This window comes from Pristiophorus japonicus, chromosome 2 (assembly GCF_044704955.1).
Source record: "Pristiophorus japonicus isolate sPriJap1 chromosome 2, sPriJap1.hap1, whole genome shotgun sequence".
NCBI classification, from domain to species: domain Eukaryota; kingdom Metazoa; phylum Chordata; class Chondrichthyes; family Pristiophoridae; genus Pristiophorus; species Pristiophorus japonicus.
Window position 1 is genome coordinate 224234154 of NC_091978.1, and position 23277 is coordinate 224257430.

The 23277-nt window shown below is 44.2% G+C and overlaps 2 protein-coding genes and 1 long non-coding RNA gene across 3 annotated transcripts in view; 1 reads left to right on the forward strand and 2 right to left on the reverse strand.

Annotated features, from left to right (window-relative positions):
• Nucleotides 1–3234: 3234 nt before the first annotated feature.
• LOC139244256 (small ribosomal subunit protein RACK1-like) lies at nt 3235–10247 on the reverse strand. The gene is made up of 8 exons (XM_070871012.1): nt 10047–10247; nt 9296–9467; nt 8392–8539; nt 7951–8046; nt 7074–7184; nt 6151–6291; nt 3839–3940; nt 3235–3419 (listed from the first exon to the last, which is right to left on the reverse strand). The coding sequence occupies exons 1-8, from the start codon at nt 10153–10155 to the stop codon at nt 3354–3356; spliced, it is 945 nt and encodes a 314-aa protein (XP_070727113.1). The 5' UTR covers nt 10156–10247; the 3' UTR covers nt 3235–3353.
• Nucleotides 10248–10332: 85 nt separating this feature from the next.
• On the forward strand, nt 10333–21509 carry LOC139244333 (uncharacterized). The gene is made up of 4 exons (XR_011589888.1): nt 10333–10785; nt 12888–13054; nt 14830–14999; nt 21048–21509. It is a non-coding gene; the product is annotated as an uncharacterized lncRNA (long non-coding RNA).
• Nucleotides 20833–23277, reverse strand: part of lin54 (lin-54 DREAM MuvB core complex component) — a 143836-nt gene continuing 141391 nt past the window's right edge. Inside the window, exon 16 of the transcript XR_011589887.1 lies at nt 20833–21267. The gene's annotated coding sequence lies outside the window, so the exon portion shown is untranslated. The remainder of the gene's footprint in view (nt 21268–23277) is intronic.

Here is a 23277-nt window from a genome sequence, read left to right on the forward strand (position 1 = left end):
CCCACTTTGGTGGCAAAAACATGAAGGCAGAATATTATCTGAATGGTGACAGATTAGGAAAAGGGGAGGTGCAACGAGACCTGGGTGTCATGGTACATCAGTCATTGAAAGTTGGCATGCAGGTACAGCAGGTGGTGAAGAAGGCAAATGGCATGTTGGCCTTCATAGCGAAGGGATTTGAGTACAGGGACAGGGAGGTGTTACTACATTTGTACAGGGCCTTGGTGAGGCCACACCTGGAGTATTGTGTACAGTTTTGGTCTCCTAATCTGAGGAAGGACATTCTTGCTGTTGAGGGAGAGCAGTGAATGTTCACCAGACTGATTCCCGGGATGCAAGACTGACATGAGGAGACTGGATCGACTGGGCCTGTATTCACTGGAGTTTAGAAGAATGAGAGGGTATCTCATAGAAAAATATAAAATTCTGACGGAAGAATGTTCTCGATGTTGGGGAAGTCCAGAACCAGGGGATCACATTCTAAGGATAAGGGGTAAGCTATTTAATGAGGAGAAATGGCTTCAGTCAAGAGAATTTTGAACCTGTGGAATTCTCTACCAGAGTTATTGATGCCAGTTTGTTAGATATATTCAAGAGGGGGTTAGATATGGCCCTTACGGCTAAAGGGATCAAGGGGTATGGAAAGCAGGAAAGGGGTACTGAGGTGAATGATCAGCCATGATCTTATTGAATGGTGCTGCAGCCTCGAAGGGCCGAAAGGCAAACTCCTGCACCTATTTTCTATGTCTCCCCCACATCATGTGCTTTAATTTTGCACACTAATCTCTTGTGTAGGACCTTGTCAAAAGCCTTTTGAAAGTCCAAATACACCACATCCACTGGTTCTCCCTTGTCCATTCTACTCGTTACATCCTCAAAAAATTCTACATGTGTCAAGCATGATTTCCCTTTCATAAATCCATGCTGCCTTGGACCGATCCTGTCATTGCTTTCGAAATGCGCTGCTAATGCATCTTTAATAATCGATTCCAACATTTTCCCCACTACCCGTCAGGCTAACCGGTCGATAATTCCGTGTTTTCTCTCCCTCCTTTTTTAAAAAGTGGGGTTACATTAGCTACCCTCCAATCCATAGGAACTGATCCAGAGTCTATAGAATGCTGGAAAATGACCACCAATGCATCCACTATTTCTACGGCCACTTCCTTAAGTACTCTGGGATGCAGATTATCAGGCCCTGGGGATTTATTAGCCTTCAATTTCCCCAACACAATTTCCTGACTAAGAAAGATTTCCTTCAGTTCCTCCTTCTTGCCAGACACTCGGCCCCCTAGTATTTCCAGGTTATTTATGTCTTTCTTCGTGAAGACAGAACCAAAGTACTTGTTCAATTGGCCTGCCTTTTATTTGTTCCCCATTATAAATTCACCTGATTCTGACGCCAAGGGACTTACATTTGTCTTCACTAATCTTTCTCTTTCCATATCTATAAAGCTTTTGCATTCAGTTTTTATGTTCCCAGCAAGCTTCCTCTCATACTCTATTTCCCCCTTCCCATTAAACCCGTTGTCCTCCTCTGCTGAATTCTAAATTTCTCCCAGTCCTCAGGTTTGTTGCTTTTTCTGGCCAATGTATATGCCTCATCCTTGAATTTAACACTATTCCTAATTTCCTTTGTTAGTCACAGTTGAGCCACCTTCCCCATTTTATTTTTACACCAGTCAGGCATGTACAATTGTTGAAGTTCATCCATGTGATCCTCAAATGTCTGCCATTGCCTATCCACCGTTAGCCGTTTTCGTATAATTTGCCAGTCGATCCAAGCCAATTCATTTCTCATACCATCGAAGTTACCTTTCTTTAAGTTCAGGATCCTAGTCTCTGAATTAACTGTGTCACCCTCCATCTTAATGAAGAATTCTACCATATTATGGTCACTCTTCCCCAAGGGGGGGCCTTGCCAACAAGATTGACAATTAATCCTCTCATTACACAAGACAGTCTAGGATGGCCTTGCTCGCTAGTTGGTGCCTCAACATATTGGTCTAGAAAACCACCCCTTATACACTCCAGGAAATCCTCCTCCACTATATTGCTACCAGTTTAGTTAGCCCAATCTATATGTTGATTCCTGAGATGAAGAGGTTGTCATATGAAGGATGAGCCTATACTCATTAAGAGTTTAGAACAATGAGAGGTGATCTTATTGAAACATGTAAGATTCTGAGGAGACTTGACAGGGTAAATACAGAGAGGATATTTCTCCTCCTGGGGGAATTTAGAATGAGGGGTTGCCCATTTTAAACAGAAATAAGGAGGAATTTCTTCTCTCAAAGGGTCATGAATCTTTGCTCAAGGGGCCACATGGCCTACTCCTATTTCTCATGCTCTTATGATTCTAAAAGTACAGGCATTCTGGTAAACCTACACTGTACTGCCTCTAAGATCCTTCCGACAGTGTAGTGCTCAGAAGTGATATCAGTACTCTAGATGTGGTCGAAGCAGGGTTTTGGATAGCTGCAGTATAACTTGTACTCTAGATATAAAAGCCAATATTCCATTAGCCTTTTTGACAAATTTAAATCCACTGTTTCTAGCTTTTTAACCATTTAGGAAGAATCCTATTTATGTCCAAAGTGGATGACATTTGCTTACATTGAAATCCATTCGCCATTTTTGCTCATTCACTTAATCTATCAATATTCTTTTATAATTTTATGCTTCCATCCACACTGCCTACAATGCCACCAATCTTTTGTCAGATTGGTTTAAATCAATCTGGTCTTTATTTGAATTCAAACAAACGCCAGGAATGATTCCATAGAATTGTATTGGTAAAATGGGTGTGGGAGGACACATTTAATTAGCTAATCTCAGCATTACGAACTACATTTACTCAGCAGCCAGAGTAAGATTAGCCTGCCTGAGGTGATCGATTAGCCTGCCACAGCGCATCAAGCATGTGTGTCTCTCTCTTGCCTTCTCGATCTCTCTCGCCTTCTCTCTCAACTTCAACCACTATTATATGAAGAGGATAGAATATATAATTCTGCTAGCAGTCTGGAATCTAGTTATCAGAGGAAGAGGGACATTCACCTGCAGAGCTGCAAATAACCTGGAAAACCATTATTTTTCTTTGTACAGTTGCAAGTTTAGCACAATATTTGACCATAGGAATAAATCAGTGAGAGAACCAGAATGGGAACTTGGGATGAGATCCCCAATTAGAAGTACACCAAAAAAGTTTTAATAAAACCACAAGCAATTACAAAATTGTACCATTTTTTCTAAGCAATTTATTTGTTTTTCATTTTTGGTGTCTGAAAATAGCATGTTCCAAGACTTCAGTAGTTAACTTGTACCATTCATCTCCCAAGAGAAACAAAACATCTTCATTTGGTTCCAATAGTTACTTGCCAGACACGGATGAGATTATCAGTGTAACCTGCAAACAGGGTCTGAGGAGATGAAAAAAAAAGAAGCCAATGAGCTGTGAAAAGTGCCAAAATACGGAATCTTACCAATATATTCATTGACAACCTATTCCACAAACCTGTAACAGGAATGATTATTAAATTTGTCACTTCATTACACAGCTTGCTGAATGCAGAATCCCATTTGGTTTGGCTTCTCTTGGAAAAAATTCCTAATTATCGCTCGATAAAATAAGTTTAATCAAAGTTGCAATATGTTACACTACAGTGCAAAACATTCTGGACTGTACCCTCATTTCAATAAGTTTATAATCCTGCCCCTTACAGGGTCAGCTGGGTAGTTAGTGACAGAATATAATCAATGGGACAGTCATGATCATCTAGACCACAAGTTTGTCTGTTGAGCACTACCTGATAAAGTAAATAAAATAGAACTCAATTACCTGACCATCAGCAGACCAGGCGAGTGCTGTACACTGTGGTGGCTCAGCCTTGCTGATAACTTCTTGACGTAGTTCATCAACTATGATCTTGCCCTCCAGATCCTTTTGGGGAAGAAAGAATAAGCTTCAACAGGCGTGCAAACTGAGCTTAGCTTGAAGTTGCACACATTCCACAAATAAAGACTTCAATGTATAAACCAAAAGCCTGATTAACAAGGAAATCCAGAAGGACTTTATAAACTAAATATATAATAAAAAATACAAATTTCCAGGGTTATTAACTACAACTGACTTTTTTTCACTTAAAAGCCCAGACGAGCTCCAAAATGAGCATGACAAAATTACATCATTGGATACATAGAAAATAGGTGCAGGAGTAGGCCATTCGGCCCTTCTAGCCTGCACCGCCATTCAATGAGTTCATGGCTGAACATTCAACTTCAGTACCCCATTCCTGCTTTCTCGCCATACCCCTTGATCCCCCTAGTAGTAAGGACCTCATCTAACTCCTTTTTGAAAATATTTAGTGAATTGGCCACAACTTTCTGTGGTAGAGAATTCCACAGGTTCACCACTCTCTGGGTGAAGAAGTTCCTCCGCATCTCGGTCCTAAATGGCTTAGCCCTTATCCTTAGACTGTGACCTCTGGTTCTGGACTTCCCCAACATTGGGAACATTCTTCCTGCATCTAGCCTGTCTAACCCCGTCAGAATTTTAAATGTTTCTATGAGGTCCCCTCTCATTCTTCTGAACTCCAGTGAATACAAGCCCAGTTGATCCAGTCTTTCTTGATAGGTCAGTCCCGCCATCCCGGGAATCAGTCTGGTGAACCTTCGCTGCACTCCCTCAATAGCAAGAATGTCCTTCCTCAGGTTAGGAGACCAAAACTGCACACAATACTCCAGGTGTGGCCTCACCAATGCCCTGTACAACTGTAGCAACACCTCCCTGCCCCTGTACTCAAATCCCCTTGCTATGAAGGCCAACATGCCATTTGCTTTCTTAACCGCCTGCTGCACCTGCATGCCAACCTTCAATGACTGATATACCATGACACCCAGGTCTCTTTGCACCTCCCCTTCCTAATCTGTCACCATTCAGATAATAGTCTGTCTCTCTGTTTTTACCACCAAAGTGGATAACCTCACATTTATCCACATTATACTTCATCTGCCATGCATTTGCCCACTCACCTAACCTATCCAAGTCGCTCTTCAGCCTCACAGCATCCTCCTCGCAGCTCACACTGCCACCCAACTTAGTGTCATCCGCAAATTTGGAGATACTACATTTAATCCCCTCATCTAAATCATTAATGTACAGTGTAAACAGCTGGGGCCCCAGCACAGAACCTTGCGGTACCCCACTAGTCACTGCCTGCCATTCTGAAAAGTACCCATTTACTCCTACTCTTTGCTTCCTGTCTGACAACCAGTTCTCAATCCATGTCAGTACACTATCCCCAATCCCATGTGCTCTAACTTTGCACATCAATCTCTTGTGTGGGACCTTGTCGAACGCCTTCTGAAAGTCCAAATATACCACATCAACTGGTTCTCCCATGTCCACTTTACTGGAAACATCCTCAAAAAATTCCAGAAGATTTGTCAAGCATGATTTCCCTTTCACAAATCCATGCTGACTTGGACCTATCATGTCACCTCTTTCCAAATGCAAAAGATACGGATATTAAAAGGACGCAGGTCAAAGGCTAGACAATGTGGAATGGAAATGATAGTTGCAATGCAGGTAAAACAAGGATGTCTACTAGCCGGCCTGCAGCAAAATCTGTTAGCAAAAGGGAAATAAACATGTAAGGCCCCAACTGCTCTATGGCACATCTATACATCCTAAAGAGAAATATATATTACACAATTCTTCCTCCTTAGTGGTGAAATCAAGACGCAACATATCATCTGACACATCCCTTAATCTCCCAACCAGGAACTCAAAACTGCAATTCCTGGAATCTTCGACAATAATTGTAACATTTTCAGATGCAGTTAACATCAAGCGCAAGACTATCATAATAACTGCTTTAAGAAAATGGTCATTATCTTTTCACCCAAGCCAGCTTGATGAAAAAATGTCACCATAAAAGTGCCCCCACCCTTCAGAAATGTGAGGTTAGCTCAGGAACAGCCTCTGAAGCTTCCGCAGATATGATCTCAGAAAGGCATACGAGACTCATCACAGCCAACTGTTCTGCATAATGAAATTGTTCACTTTTAAAAAATATATCAATTTGTATGATTGCACACCTAACCAAAAGTAAAAAACAAAATGCAAATCTTATGGCAACAATGACCTACCCAGATCCTGATGCTGGGACCAGTAGCAGCACAAAGCCAGTACCTGTTGGGGCTGAAGCACAAAGCATTGATGACAGCCCCACCATCCAGGGTGTACAAGTGCTTCCCTTCATTCAGATCCCACAGAAGTGCTTGACCATCCTACAAAATAAAATCAGAAAATGCTATAGTTCCTCACAAATGAAGAGCTCACTTCAAAATTTGAAAAATCTTCGTTCAACACAAATGAAGACCTAGTAGCCAAGTCTACTTCATTTCTCTACTTAATCTCAATATTCTTGACAGCAATTCTATTCACAACTAACCCAGAAATTCAATTTTCAACCAGCATTAACTGATGAAAATCCAAATCAGAGAGCAAATTGTTCCAGTCCTCTGGGAAGAACTGGAGATGAATTTGGGGTTGGAAGAAGAAAAAAACTGGTAATGGTTGTGCAACTACTAAGTTTATGGGACACCCTTGCATAAGAGAACACCTGAGGTCATTCTAACTGACAGTACCTAGCAATTTCTTAGGAGCAGATACAACACAGCCAGAAGGAAAGCAGTTTCAATAGTTGCAAAAATTATTTTATTTAAAGTGTAAACACTTAAAATTTATCACAGCTGCCAATGGGATACAAATAGTGCAATGGTGTGAAATCTTCACGCTACATTATGAACTGTGAAAACCACACAGCAGGACAATTTTATCTGGCAGAGCATTTGACGTCATACAACACTTGTATATGACATCAATGGAAACAACTTGAAATAAAATGAATGGCCGATCAGTTAATGCAATTATTCCTCAACATTTCAGAGCTAACACACCTAGCAGGTCAATTCTGCAATATCTATTATATTTCAGAAGTATTTTGTTTCCACATTAAACTCACAAAACTATCAAGAATCATTGAAGACAGTGCAGTAAAAGTGCATACCTTTCCACCTGATGCACACAAAGAACCATCAGGGGAGACTGCCACAGAATTCAGGTACCCAGTATGACCAATGTGGTTGGTCTTCAATTTGCAGTTTGTAAGGTTCCAAACCTAGTGATTAGGACAGAAAAACATCACAAAAATCAGCATAATGCTTGCTGATGGAATAAAATGCTACTAGTTAAATCTCCCATCATATACCAAAACCTGGCATAAGCCAGAATCCATTTGACATTTGCCGTAACATTTCAAAGTCGTTACTGAAAGCCTGTCATAATTCTTAAAGCTAAGACTAAAGTTATTTGGTTTACTTGACTACATGTCCTCAGCTTTACAACATAATCATAGAAAATCATGATGTGAACAGCAGTGAAAATGTTCTCATCATCGGACATGTATATTCATCTTAATCCTTTATATACCTCGTTTGTAATAGTATCATTGATGCTAAAGGCAGAAATTATCATGGATGACAAAAGTAGAAATTTAAGAGGTTAGCTGGGTGACAGTGTGTCTTATTAGTTAGACAGAAAAAAAAGAGCTACAACAGAAAAAAAGATAGTAGAGCAAAGCACTCACCTTTAAGAAGGGCTGGAACACACACCTTTAAACTAAAATCCCATTTGCTTCCATATTTTCAAGACTGTATACACAGGGCAAGTGTGTGGAAACGAGGACGATGCAGCTTAAAGCGTGTCCAGACCATTCTTAAAGGCAAACATCTGAGATTTTATCTCAAGGCGTAGCTGTGAAAAGAAAATAAAGTACATAACAATTAAACCAGAATTTACATTTTTCCTTATAATTAATTCACATTACTTAATGAGACACAAATGGGATTATTTAAGCAGCAAACTATAGTACCATGCTCTTATACCTTTACTAGCTTGTCCCAGCCACAGGAAACAATGATTGGGTTGCTGTTGTTTGGAGAGAAGCGGACACAAGATGTCCACTCAGTGTGTCCCTCATCCTAAATAACAAAGAAATGTCAGTTTACAAATTTTAGTTTCCGTTAATATAGAATAAAGGATATTGTTTTACTAACAAACACAAGAAACCCTCATATTTGCAGGACAGGTAGTCCTCTCCTTATAAAAAAGGATAACTCAAATTGTGTGACCAAATTTTAATCACTGGGTAACCTGAATATTGCACAAAAAATGTTTTTCTGCCAACCATTTCCAGTGGACATACATTCAAGGATCTGCTTATACATGCAGTGCACTAGAATGAGATTTTTATATTTACTGAAAACTGGAGCAGTTTATTTTATAAATTGTTTGGAGACATGATCAGAAAGGGGGTTAATATGTACCTGTATGGTGTATTTACACACTCCCAAAGTGTTCCACAGCTTGATCGTTTTGTCACGTGAGCCAGACACAATCTGACGGTTATCTGCAGAGAAGGCAACGCTCAGAACATCTTTAGTGTGGCCAACAAATCGGCGGGTACATCCTCCACTATTTATAAAGAAAACAATAAAAAAAATTAATTTAGTTTGATAGATTGTTGCAGTCACCAAAAATGTTCCTTTCTGTGATCAATACTGACCACAATGTCAGACTAAAGTATCAAGTTCAACTGCTTCCACACCAAAAGCAAACCAATTCTTATGATACAATCACACAACATTGGTCACTTATAGGAAATTTGTGGAAACTTGGTAGTATTTTGCCTCCTCTCCACCCCATCAAACCAATACCCTCCAGGACCTCTTCTATTAAAAAAGTAATATGCAACTCCTGGCTGGAGTGTCTAGAACTAGGGGGGTCACAGGATAAGGGGAAGGCCATTTAAGACAGAGATGAGGAATTTCTTCACTCAGGGTTGTGAATCTTTGGAATTATTTGCCCTAGAGAGTTGTGGATGCTGATTCTCTGAAAAAATTCAAGGCCGAGACATAAGATTGTTGGGAGTCTAGGGGAATAAAGGGATTATGGCGATTGGGTGGTAAATTGTAGTTGAGGTCAATGATTGGCCATGATCTTATTGAATGATAGCAGGGCCTACTCCTGCATCTATTTCTTATGTTCTTAACTTCAACCAAAAGAATTTCTTTGCAAGCAAAACCTGTAAAACTTCCTACACCTCCAGGTCTGAAGACTTGTACACGAGATTAGTTTTCTATACATTCTGTACACTCAATTAGTTCCCACACGTGGCAATAGGAAGTACGGCTAAAAGTTCACCAGTGATCAGCAACCATCTAGACTTACGTCGTCAAGTCCCACAGTCTCAAAGTGCCATCCCACGATCCAGACAGGGCAAACTGCCCATCAGATGAGATAACAACATCACTGACAAAATGAGAGTGACCATACATAGCATGCTGGGGGACACCGTAATTTGTTTCATCCCTGGTCAACTTCCACATAATAAGAGTTTTATCTGTATTAAAACACAAGAAAATACATTTAGATACCGTTAAGCTACCACTAAATATCATCGAATACAATGGCAAATAATTTCGCTCGCAACTGGCGCCATATCCGCTTTGGCTCAACTCTGCGGTGTAACAAAGCGCAGGTCCGCATGTTCCTGCTGCAGGCTGGAGAAACAGGTGGCCAGAGAACAGTAACATGGAGTTTGGAAACTACACCAACCACTCGGGTCACAACCCAGAATTTATTTGTAAAGCTGCACAAAGTCCCCCAACGCCCATTGGCGCGGTTTAGCCCCGAACAGGTCCACGTGGCAACCACGGTCACCGCGAGTGACTCCGGGATCAACCCGACCCTCTCTCCCCCCCACAGCCTCCGCCACATGGCAGCTCCCGAGGCCCAATCGCCGGCTGCACCCCGAGCCTGAGCTCCCAAACCTTGGGGGCCGCTCCGAACATCCAGACAGCCCGCCCGCTCCTGCCGAGCCTAGCCACTTTTGGACCGGGAAGGACTCGATCGCCCTCCCCGGGCCTACTCCCCCCTCCTCGGCCTGTCCCGCCGCTCCGCCATCCCCAGTGTGGGCTACCTCGGGACGCCGACAGGATAATGTCCGGGAAGCGCGGCGTGGTGGCGATCTGTGTGACCCAGCCGCTGTGGCCCTTGAGCGTACCCCGGAGGGTCATCTGCTCGCTCATGGTGGCGGATGGAGTCGGATTGAAGCAGGGCCGCCACTCGAGCACCGCCACCACCAACAGCCAGCACCATGAAAAGAGGAAGTGGCGCGTGGCGCCCGCGGATATGACGCACTCCGAGCGGGGCGGGGCTTGCACCGGCTGATTGCCAGCTCCACTCCCCCTCTGCATGCCAACACAGGGCAGCAGCAGAAGGTGATGGCGCCAAATTTAAAACAAAACTACTAATTCCCCAAGTCAAATAAAAGCAAAGGTTGTTAGAAATACACAGCGAGCTTGTTCTCACCTTCCATCCCCCCCCCAGCCTCCACATTCAACGGGTCCTCTTCCCTTCTCCCATCAGCGCTCCGCAGGGCTATGCGAAGCTGGTGATTGAGGAGTGCGGCGGCAGGAACAGGCCCTTCGCACTGCTGCGGGGAGAGGAGGGATGATGCATTTGATGGTGAGATCATGCTAAAATTGGGGGAAATGGTGGAGGATGATCGGTGAATGTGGAGGCTGGTGGGGTGAAAGGTGAGAACCCTATCCTGGTTCTGGGAGAGAGCAGAAATGCAGGAAATGGAACAGACATGGTCGAGGACCCCGTCAACAATAGTGCGGTTGAGGAAAAAGGAAAACAGATCGGAAGCACTGGTACGGAAAGTGGTGTCGTCAGAACAGATGTTACGGAGACGCAGAAACGGGGAGAATGGAATAGAGTGCTTATGGGAAGCGGGATGGGAGGAAGTGTTGTCCAGGTAGCTATGGGATCAGTGGGCTTTTCGTGAATGTTCATTAATAGCCTATCCCCAGAAATAGAGATGGAGAAGTCGCGTAAGTGAAGGGAAGAGTCAGGGTAAGGGAAGAATGGGAATTGGAAGCAAAGTTAATGGCATTTTCCAGTTTGGGGCAAGAGCAGAAAATGGCACCGCTACAGTCATCAATGTCAGAAAAAGAGGTGAAAAAGGAGACTCAAGTAGGACTGGAGCAAACAATGTTCCACATATCTCACCAAAAGGCAGGCATAGCTAAGGCCGATGTAGGTTCCCATAGAGGAAGTGAGCGGAGTCAAAAGAGATGTTCAATGTTAGAACAAGTTCAGCCAGGTGGAGGAGGGTGGTGATGGATGGGGACTGGTTGGGCCTCTGTTCAAGGAAGAAGCGGAGAGCCCTCAGGCCATCGTGGTGGGGGATGGAGGGGTGGAGGGATTGGATGTCCATGGTAAAAAGGAGACGATTAGGGCCAGGAAACTGGAAACTGTAAGTAGCAGAGGGCATCAACTGGGCTTGTATTCACTGGAGTTCAGAAGAATGAGAGGGGACCTCATAGAAACATATAAAATTCTGACAGGGTTAGACAGGTTAGATGCAGGAAGAATGTTCCCAATGTTGGGGAAGTCCAGAACCAGGGGTCACAGTCTAAGGATAAGGGGTAAGCCATTTAGGACCGAGATGCGGAGGAACTTCTTCACCCAGAGAGTGGTGAACCTGTGGAATTCTCTACCACAGAAAGTTGTTGAGGCCAATTCACTAAATATATTCAAAAAGGAGTTAGATGAGGTCCTTACTGCTAGGGGGATCAAGGGGTATGGCGAGAAAGCAGGAATGGGGTACTGAAGTTGAATGTTCAGCCATGAACTCATTGAATGGCGGTGCAGGCTAGAAGGGCCGAATGGCCTACTCCTGCACCTATTTTCTATGTTTCTATGTAAGAGACGCGGTTATACTTTAAGATAGAATTCATTCTCGTAACTCACCTCTGAACTTTTTCTATGGCCACTATATCATCCAGCATGGGAGGGGATCAAAATTTGGTGCAGTACTCCAGATGCGGTCTAACCAAGGATATGTTTAATGACTGCTGTCCTTTGATTTGTACTGAATGGTTCCATCAATACAACCCAACACCCTGTTTGCTTTGGCTGAAGCTTCTCTGCATTGGTCATGAACCTCGAGTGATCTGTGCACAGTAACACCTAGATCTCTTTCTCTCTCAACCACTTTCAGTATCATTTCCTGTAAAAGATAATTATATTATATGTTAGTCCTGCCTACATGCACCACACTGCATTTATCAAGGGTAAATGCCATTTGTCATTGTTGGGCCCATCTACATCATTTTGCAGAAGACTGTACATCTCTACAGTTTTAATTTAGTATCATCAGCTAACTTACTGACCATACCCCCAACACCACTGTCCAGGTCATTAATAAAAACACTGAACTGTAGTGGGCTGAACATCAATCCCTGGGGGACCTGCCTCCAGCCTGATCCACAATCTTCGACTATAACTTTTTGCCTGCAGGATTAGCAAATTCCCACAGATACCACAATTCCATCTTTTGAAGTAGCCTAGTGTGAGGTAGCTCATCAAATGTGTTCTGAAAATCTAGGTAGACAATGTCAACCGAATTACCCTCATCCACTAACCTAGTAACTTCTTCAAAAATCTCAGTCAAATTTGTAAGATACCACCTTTTCTGGGAGCTGTGTTGAGCATCTCCAATGGCTTTAAAATAATTAAGTAATTGATATTTGTGTATGTACACATCAATTATTTCAAGTTCCTTAAATACAGAAGCTCCTAATGTCAGAATTAGTTATGAAGTTCAGAGTTAAAGTTTCAGGTTGATGACCTTTCGTCAGAATGTGGGTCTGATAAAAGGTCATCGACCTGAAACATTCACTCGGTTTCTCTCTCCACAGACGCTGCCTGACCTGCTGAGCATTTCCAGAATTTTGTGTTTTTATTTCAGACTTCCAGCATCCGCAGTATTCAGCTTTTTATATTAGTTCTGAAGTTACAAGAATTACATTTCAGGAAGCATTGGCAAACCATCCACCCCATTGAACCAATATCCCAACAGGATTAACCACAGGTGAAACTTTCAGAGGAAAGGCTTTTTTTGATGACTAAAAGGAAGTAAGTAAAAACTCCTGGATGTATTAGTCCAACATTATAATCTACATTATCCAAATCGGTCTGATTGTATCCCCAAGAGAATCCTATGCTCGAAGCAAGCACTAAGCATCAAAAAACATCCTTCGATTTCCTCCAAGTTTCTCCTTACCCGACAGGCAATAAGGATATTCAGTATTAATATTGCTGCTCGAGGTCAACTATTATAATAGAATTGGTGGCACTTTAAACAAATGTAGTAGAATACCAGATGGCAACTTTAAGCACAATGCCCCCCCAGAGAGGGGGACAGAGAGAGAGACAGGGGGAGGGGAAAAGAAGAGGAGAGAGAGAGAGAGAGAGAGACAGGGGTGGGGGCAGGGGAGAAAGAGAGAGACTGGCGGGGTGAGGGAGAAAGAGAAAAACTGGGGGGGAGGGAAGGAAGAGAGCGAGACTGGGGGGATGGGGGGGGGAGGAAGAGAGCAAGACTGGGGGGGTGGGAAGAGAGCGAGACTGGGTGGGTAGTGGAAGAAGAGAGCGAGACTGGGCGGGTGAGGGGAGCAGGCGGTAGAAAGAGATGCGAGACTGGGGGGGGGGGGGCGAAAGAGATGCGAGACTGGGGGGGGTGGGCGGAAGAGAGTGCGAGACTAGGGGGGAGGAGGAGAAGAGAGCGAGACTGCGGGGGGCAGAGAGCGAGACTGGGGGGTTGGAAAGAGAGAGAGATCGGAGGGTGGAGAGATCGGAGGGGAGATGGGGAATTTCAGGGAAAACGGATCACATTCTTTCAACCCCACTCCCTTCACACCCGCACCACATTCTCCCTTTCCTCCCCCAACACCTGGTTGATTTCTCAGATAGCTTGGTGTGTGTTGCAAGTGACATAATTGGAGTGGATGAAATCCGGAAGTCACGACACTGTCACTATTCATTTCATACCCAATACACCGGTTAACAATCCGTGATCTGCACACAATGCCCCATTTATGACGCGGGGGAGGGGAGGGGGGGGGTGTGGGGGAAGGGTAAGGTCAGGATCTTGTTTGGGGGGCGGGGGGAAAGAGGCGAGCAGGTTATGATTCCGTGGTGGAGGAACTTGGGTGGGGTGGGGGGGCGGGGGTTGTTAGGCACCTGGGTGAGGGCAGGTCAGAAACTTGGGGCGGAGGTGGTCAGAAACTGGGGGAGGGGGGAGGGGGGTGGGAAAGAAGGTCTCACTTGAATTTTCAACCTGACATCTGTCATACACCTTTTTCTGCTTCATCCAACTCTGTCTTTTTTGTCATCCAGGGAGCTCTACTTTGGTTGGCCTACCTTTCCCCCTAGTGGGAATGTATCTCGACTGTACCCAAAAAGCTTGGGATAATAACATGGCATCATTCTTCCAAATAGTAAAGTATATTAATTATACTTAATCCTGAAATACCATTTTACTATTGACCCCATGCATTAGAAGCGATGCTCACATCCCGTGAATTAATAAAATTAACTTCTCAGTCAGATAACAATAGAGGCATTACATTTGACTTCCACATCTCTAAAGCTAGGATGGGAAAAATCAACCGGGTGCTATTTTGCAGTTCCTAAGGCAGATTGCTATCCAACAACTGTTGCTGAAAATAGATGTGTGGGCATCGAAGTACAGTTTGAGGTTACTGCGATGCTCTGCATTGCTGAATAGTATAACACTCGTATAAATATCACAGAAATATGGGCCACTTAAGGGAGGTAATACTGGGAAGTGGGGGGGGGGGGTGACTAACATGAGTGATAACATTATTTCAGCAAGATGTCTATTTCTTCAGAAAAAAAGACAGGAAAAAATATCCTGACCTACAAAACAGGAAAAGCTGATCGATTGTACCAACCTTGGTGACTTGAAGATATTTTTCCCCACTTTCTGAACCAATGAAATAAGTGCCAGCTTGTTAGAACCACCAAAAAAGGGGCTTTGGTACCATGAGAACAAATTCAGGTAGGCATATTATATTTCTGTCTGCAGCTGATGGTGAGAAAACGACATTATTGCAGTTAAGTTGCTTTTACATTTACGAACCAGCTCTGTTCACAGGTTACCACTTTCAGGATAATACAGGAGAGAAAATTGAATGGAGCGAATGGCAGAATGAAATTGCTGAATAGTTACGAGATTGAAGCAACTTATTCACTTAGTTTAAGGTTACTGAAAAAGTGTCAATCCATAACTCTAACAAAGTTTTAAATCATAGCTTTTTCTTCCTGTACTCCTTTCTCCTGAAGGCAATGACTCATACTGGAGTATATTTACAAAGACCCAAATGGCTATTCTTCAAGCCAAGTTTACATAGGTATCACAGGCCAGACCAACCCTCTCCTCACCCACACATATCCAGCAGAGGTCACTAGACCACAATCTGCAACATGAACCCTGGTCAGTTTTTCCATTGTAGTACAACAGAAACAACAACTTATATTTATATAGCACCTTCAACGTATTAAAACGTCCCAAGGCAGTTTCACAGGAGTGTTGTGACAAAAAATAAAAATGACACTAAACCCCATAAGGAAAAATTCGGACAAATGACCAAAGCAGATGGTCAAAGAGGTAGGTTTTAAGGAGCATCGTAAAGGAGGAAAGAGGCGGAGAGGTTTAGAGAGGGAATTTGAAAGCTTTAGGCCGAGGCAGCTGAAGGCAGGGCCACCAATGGTTGAGCAATTAAAATCAGGGATGCTCAAGAGGGCAGAATTAGAGGAGTGCCGATATCTCGGGGGTGGGGGGCGGGGAAGGGGTTGTGGGGCTGGAGATTACAGAGATGGGGAGGGGCGAGGCCATGGAGGGATTTGAAAACCAGGATAGGAATTTTAAAATCGAGCCGTTGCTTTACCGGGATCCAATATAAAGATAGTCAATCCATCTGCCTTTTTTCCATTACTAGTTTAAAGACTATCCTTTAAAAATGTCAGAACAGGATTAATATACAATAAGCTGTAGTAACAATGTGGCGAGAATGCATCCCTCCTGAGTTCTAATATCAAAGTGTGTATGGAGGTAATAAAACATCTCTTTTCATTGCAGACACTGAACTCTTATTCATCCCGGGTTTTGGTGCAAACCACACAAGAATGTGGAGGGGGATGGGGGCAATCAGCGAGCACAGGGATGATGGGTGAATGGGACTTGGTGCGAGTTAGGACACCTTGGCTAACTCAGCAGACATGTGAATGAACCCAACAGCTTGTTGATCCATATGCCTCACTGGCATACCATACAAAGTAAGCAAGGAACCTGATGATAGTGTGTGATATGGAGACTTTGGCAAATCAGTTTTAAAAAAAAACACACAAAAATGATTTTATTCACAATGATTAACTGAGATTGAGTATTTCAAGCACGTTTGACAACTGTTGAACCTATTTCATTAATTGCACCATTAGGTTCAGCATAAACTACACAATTTCAGTTACATCCCTACATAGAACAGTAAAATAAACATTTAAAAATAAGGGTTTAAAGAGTTTATATACAGACACAATTTTCTGTATTGATATGTATGATTTCACAGGGCTTGCAGATGAGTGCATTGATATTTAGATTTGTTGGCACAGCCATGCATTCAATGGGAGTGATCTTTGGAGATGTGGTTTGGTGTTGTGTCATCACCTTAAAAGGAAATAGCCCCAGACTACATGATACTTAGAAGCCAAGTAACACTCATTCTAATTCAGTTATGTCCCATAAGGGCATGAGCCACATGTTAGTTGGGGTGGGGGAAACTGTCATGTATTCAACCAGCATTGTAACCCATGTATAATCTGACCTAAGTTGTACACTGTGAGAACACTGCCCACTAAGTGGTGAACTTGTGGGAGACACTCCTAACCTAGACCTTCAGATATAAAAGGGCAAACTCCACCCACTTCCTGCACTTGAGTGCTAAGGAATAAAGGACAGGTCACAGACTGACCTCTCAAGCATGGGCCTTATGTGCATTTATACTGTATAGTAAGGACGTATCAATGGCGACAAGAAACTGGGATTTAAACCACGTGAGCATGGCCACTAGCAGAGCAGACGAGAGGTACTGTGTTAAGGAATGGTTGGGACAGAGATTCAACATTGTTAAAGCAGCACACCGTTCTCCAGGCAGACAAGGGCAGTCGGGCATGCCCCAACATGTAGTCGAACCCAAAGGGGGAGTTCGACAGAGACAATGGCAAGCTGAATGGCGATTCACGCCATTGCAAGGGACAATGCGGCCAGTAATGGGGCCATCAACACCTGTTAATGGCGCACTCAAGGGCAATAACAGGGGCAGTCAGGGATGATTGACTGGCAAGGGACCTTTTGTTTCAAACAGCAGCTCATGCTGGAGGCGTGGAGGCACACACTCAGCTGGAGTTTGCAGAGGTGAGCAAAATACCTGCAGAAATGAATGCTGGGGGAAATCACTGGAAGCTGAAGTTCAGCGAGTTCATGTGGAGCACATATACAGTTCATACACCAGGACGCCACCAATAATGATGAAAGTGCTCCTCAATGGCATCCCAGTATCAATGGAGCTAGACACGGGGGCCAGCCAGTCCTTGATGAGTATCAAACAGTTTGAAAAGTTGTGGGCGTCCAAGGCCAGGAGGCCAAAATTATCGCCGATTGACGCACAGCTACGGACATATACAAAGCAGATCATTCCGGTGCTAGGCAGCGCCATGGTAGTCGTGACCCACAAAGATTCGGAGAACTGACTGCCACTCTGGATTGTCTCAGGGGATGGTCCGTCACTACTGAGAAGGAATTGGCTTGCTGTCATGAACTGGAAATGGGGCGATGTCAATGCAATTTCCTCTGTGGAGCAAATATCATGCTCACAGATCCTGGACAAATTTGACTCATTATTTGAACCCGGCATTGGCACTTTCATGGGGGCCAAGGTAGTGATTCACATAAACCCAGACGCCAGGCTAGTACACCACAAGGCCAGAGCGGTGCCGTACATGATGCGGGAAAAGATAAAAGGCGAATTGGACCGCCTGCTGAGGGAAGGCATCATCTCGCCAGTCGAATTCAGTGACTGGGCGAGCCTGATTGTACCGGTGCTCAAGGCGGATGGGTCGGTCAGGATATGTGGCGATTACAAGGCCACCATCAATCGGGTGTCACTCCAAGACCAGTACCCGCTACAGAGAACGGAGGACCCCTTTGCGACGCTATCCGCTTACATGACTCAGGAGCTGGCGAGTCGAAGAAGCTGACCACCATCACGACACACAAGGGGTTGTTTGAGTACAACGGATGTCCGTTCGGGATTCCCTCGGCCGCCGCGATCTTCCAACGAAATATGGAAAGCCTCCTCAAGTCGATTCCAGGGACGGTGGTTTTTCAGGACGACGGTTTTTCAGGACGACATCCTCATTACGGGTTACAATATTGAAGAACACCTCCACAACCTGGAGGAGGTGCTACGCAGACTGGACTGGGTAGGGCTGCGACTGAAAAAGGCGAAGTGCATCTTCCAAGCTCGAGAGATAGAATTCCTGGGGATGAGGGAAGCAGCCCGACTGCGTCCAAGACGGAAGCGATCCAGAGAGCACTCAGACCCCGTAACACGAAGGAGCTGCGTTCATTTCTGGGGCTCCTGAGCTATTTTGGTAGCTTTCTTCCCAAATTGAGCACGCTGCTAGAGCCGCTACACGTGCTCCTACGCAAAGGTCGCAAATGGGTCTGGGGGGACAGCCAGGAAAGGGCTTTTAATAGAGCACGCAATCTGTTAACGCTATATGACCCATGTAAGAAACTTGTGTTAACGTGCGATGCGTCGTCCTATGGTGTCGGGTGTGTGTTGCAGCATGTCAATGCCAAGGGTCAGTTACAGCCGGTAGCTTATGCCTCCAGATGTCTGTCCCAGGCAGAAAGGGGCTACAGGATGGTAGAAAAGGAGGCACTCGCATGTGTATATGCTGTAAATCAAGGGGTATGGTGAGAAAGCAGGAATGGGGTACTGAAGTTGCATGTTCAGCCATGAACTCATTGAATGGCGGTGCAGGCTAGAAGGGCCGAATGGCCTACTCCTGCACCTATTTTCTATGTTTCTATGTAAAAAAAAATGCACCAGTACCTGTTTGGCAGGAAATTTGAGCTGGAGACAGATCACAAACCCCTAACGTCCCTTTTGGCCGACAAGACCATAAATGCAAACGCATCGGCCCGCATACAGAGGTGGGCACTGACGTTAACCGCCTATGACTACACAATTCGGCACAGACTGGGCACCGAAAACTGCGCCGATGCACTCACCAGGCTCCCACTAGCCACCACTGAGGGGGCTACCAAGCATGCTGCTGAGATGGTCATGGCTGATGAAGCTTTCGGAAGCGAAGGCTCACCCGTGAGAGCCCGTCAGATTAAAGTCTGGACAAATAGAGACCCGCTATTGTCTAGTCAAGAAATGTGTCCTGAATGGGGACTGGGCAGCCACGTAAAGGCCATGCCCTGAGAAATTTAAACCATTTCACAGGCGCAAGGATGAACTCTCGATTCAGGCCGATTGCCTACTGTGGGGAAACCGCGTAGTCACAGAGAGGTGTTCATCAGAGAACTCCACAATGAGCACCCGGGCATCGTCATGATGAAGCCAATTGCCAGGTCACACGTTTGGTGGCCAGGGATAGACGCAGATCTGGAACTGTGTGTTCGCAGGTGCGACACGTGTGCCCAGCTGGGCAATGCACCCAGGGAAGCCCCCCTTAGCCCCTGGCTGGCCCGCCAAGCCTTGGTCACACATCCATGTGGACTACGCAGGTCCTTGCATGAGAAAAATGTTTTTGGTTGTAGACGCCTACTCCAAATGGATCGAGTGTGACATTCTTCATTCAAGCACATACTCTGCCACGGTAGAAAGTCTACAGGCAATGTTCGCCGCCCATGGTCTACCGGACATCTTAGTCAGCGACAATGGCCCGTGCTTCACAAGCACTGAATTCCAGGACTTCATAGCAGGCAATGGAATTAACCATGTTAGAACGGCACCGTTGAAGCCGGCCTCAAACGGCCAGGCAGAACAAGCAGTGCAGATAATCAAACGGGATGCTCAGAATCCAAGGGGGTTCCCTACAATGCCGCTTATCACGCCTCCTGTTGGCCTACAGATCCTGACCACACTCGCTCACAGGGGTTCCACCCGCAGAGCTGCTAATGAAAAGGACGCTCAAAACCCGGTTATCCCTTATACACCCCACCATGAAAGAAATTGTTGAGAGCAGGCGCCAATCACAATATGACTACCATGACAGGAATGCGAGGGCGCGATATATTGATGTAAATGACTGTGTTTTTGTCCTCAACTACGCTGCAGGGCCCAAATGGCTCGCAGACACTGTGGTTGCCAAAGAGGGAAATAGGATTCTGGTAGTTAAACTTACCAATGGACAAATCTGCCACAAACATGTGGATCAAACAAAAAGGAGGTTCAGCAACCCCATAGAAGAAGCAGAGGAAGAACACGATGTAGAGTTCACTCCACCACAGGTGACCGAACACAGGAACCAAAGGGAGGAGAGCCCAGTCACTGTGGGCAGTCCGGACAAGCCTGAGGCACCGCAAACCGCAGACACTCAGGTCAGCGCCCAACAACCGGAGCCTTAACTCAGCTCTACAAGGAAGCGTAAACCACCAGAGACTCAAACTGTGATCCCAATAAGACTTGGGGGGTGGGGGGGGGGGAAGGGGATGTCATGTATTCAACCAGCATTGTAACCCATGTATAATCTGACCTAAGTTGTACACTGAGAACACTGACCACTAGGTGCTTGGTGGTGAACTTGTGGGAGACACTCCTAACCTAGACCTTCAGATATAAAAGGGGAAGCTCCACCCACCTTCATCACTTGAGTGCTAAGGAATAAAGGACAGGTCACAGACTGACCTTCTCTCAAGTATGGGCCTTGTGTGAATTTATACTGTATAGTAAGGACGTATCAAAAACCACTTCCTTGTCAGCTATCATTGAGATGATGATGATGGTTACATCAGGATTCCTTTATTTTACAGCAAGGAGGCTCAGTGAGGCATAGGTCTTGAGATTGCAACATCCCTCAGTTGAAAATCTTGCACCATACATAGCACACCGCACATAAACTTCCCTTTGATTGACTGCTGGAGGAGCTACAAGAAGATCATTCTTCTATCAACATGGAGAAACAAGCTGGAAATCTGAAATGCGAGCAGAAAATTCTGGAAATACATAGTAAGTTCCATAATTTGTCACCATCTGTAACGATAAAGAGCAGGTTAATATTTCAGATGTGGACCTTTCTTTTCAATTGCCTTTTGTATATTCTGGTCATACCTTATATTCAACCATTCGGAATTGTACACCAGGTTGTCAAAAACACCAGTTTTAATAGCAACATTCCAAAATAAAACTTTTGGCACTATGTTAAAATCAAGACAAGACAAATGAGCAATAAAACAAGTGGCCAATGATACAATTTATTATAAATGCAGCTATTTACCATATATAAAAATTGGCATACAAGTACATTACAAAAAAATCAGGTTGTCTCTAATAAACATAAGTTACAATGAAAAGAAATGATAAGCACTGAAATTAAACAGCTTCAGAATTCCATTTAAAATGCAAAGTGGGAAATTATCAAGTGCCTGTACACTTGATGAAACTTGGTTCAGTTTTGTTCTAACCACTGCAACTTTACTTTTTTCAGCTTACCTAAGCAAGCAGCTGAAATCCTATCATATAATGTGTGGCTGTTGCTTCAAAAGCATATGCCAGTTATAATTAAATTATATGGTATCCATCAAATTTATCTGATCTCTTTTTCTCTTCAAAAGTCACTACTTTCAAGAAAAACAAAATGAAAACTGCTGCAGATCCCTTGAAAGTGGTTGGTGTGTATGCAGTGTTTAACATGGTGATGATTCCCTTTAAATATGTGAAGTAATAAACAATGTGAAGAATAAAAAAATAGAAACCCTGTGCTAGGGTAGTTAAAGCTGATTTATTCTCCACAGAAATAAGTGCTGAACAAATCTGACATTCATACCAAGATCATCAAGCAGTGCAGCAGTCAGAAACCTTTTAGACAGCAACTGCAATTAAATACATACATCAGTTTCAGTATACCACAGAATATATAAAAACAGAATGATTTACAAAAGGATAAATCATACACATGGACAAATGTTGGGAGGGCAATATAAACATAGAAGCTAGGGAAATGATGCGATACCAGCTGACACTACCACACCCCCAGTCCTCACTTGTTAATTCAGAAAGCAGCATAGGAAAAGCAACACAACATAAAATGTAATGGTCTGCGATCCTTTTTTGGCCATTATCAGTCTTGAGTGACAGATACGCTTTTGCAGCCAAAAGCACCTGAAATATACAGAGCTTTCATCCTTACCAGTAACTATTAAATGTTTTGACAGCAGAAGCAGGAGCATCCACTTTCTCAGAATATTAAGAAAAATCTACTTCCGTTCAAAAAGTGCCCAAGAGGTCCAACAAACCCAGCTTGACCTCACAACCCCAGATCAAGTCCAAGTGGTGTGAGATAGCCTCAATGAAGGGCAGGTCCTAACACTTCTATGCTCCAGAGTCAGATCACAACCCCACTTTAGTTATAGCGACCAATTTTCCACATTGCTGATTTTTGGCGCAGTTGGAGAGGTACATCCGATTTTTTAGTGGCCGACTGTGCCAAAAAAAGTTGCAAGTTTCGCTGGAATAAACTTTCATTTTGGAGTAGCGCAGATTGTCCTTAAGCTCTGTGGTTGGAGCTTAAGGTCTGCACTGAAAAACAGTTTGCCACGGTAACGAGGGACGCACTGAAGGGCCGAGGCTGCAAAGTGAAACATACAAGATGCAGCAAGACATAAGCAATTGTAGAGCCCCGGTGCCGCTGCTATCCCGGGCCAAAAGGTCTCCAACCCCACCCCTCACCGCCATCCCAGGCCGTGAAATTTGATCTTCTGAGCCAATTTTCTTAAGTCACCGTAAGGTTTTTCCCGAACGGTGCCATTTTTGAAAAAATTCTAGTTGGCCAAACTCACTTAAATGGCCAGAAATGGTGCTGCTGGCAGCCGGCATCCCCAGTGACATCAGCAAAGTGGGAACTAAAATAATCAGCCGTAAGTAGTTTATGATGGTGCAGAAACCTTGGCGAAACTTGCAGATTTTAGTTTGCTCAAAAAAAAAACAGCAGACGCCAAAAAAACAGCGGAGAATGGTGATGAAAATATGGCCCATAATCATTTT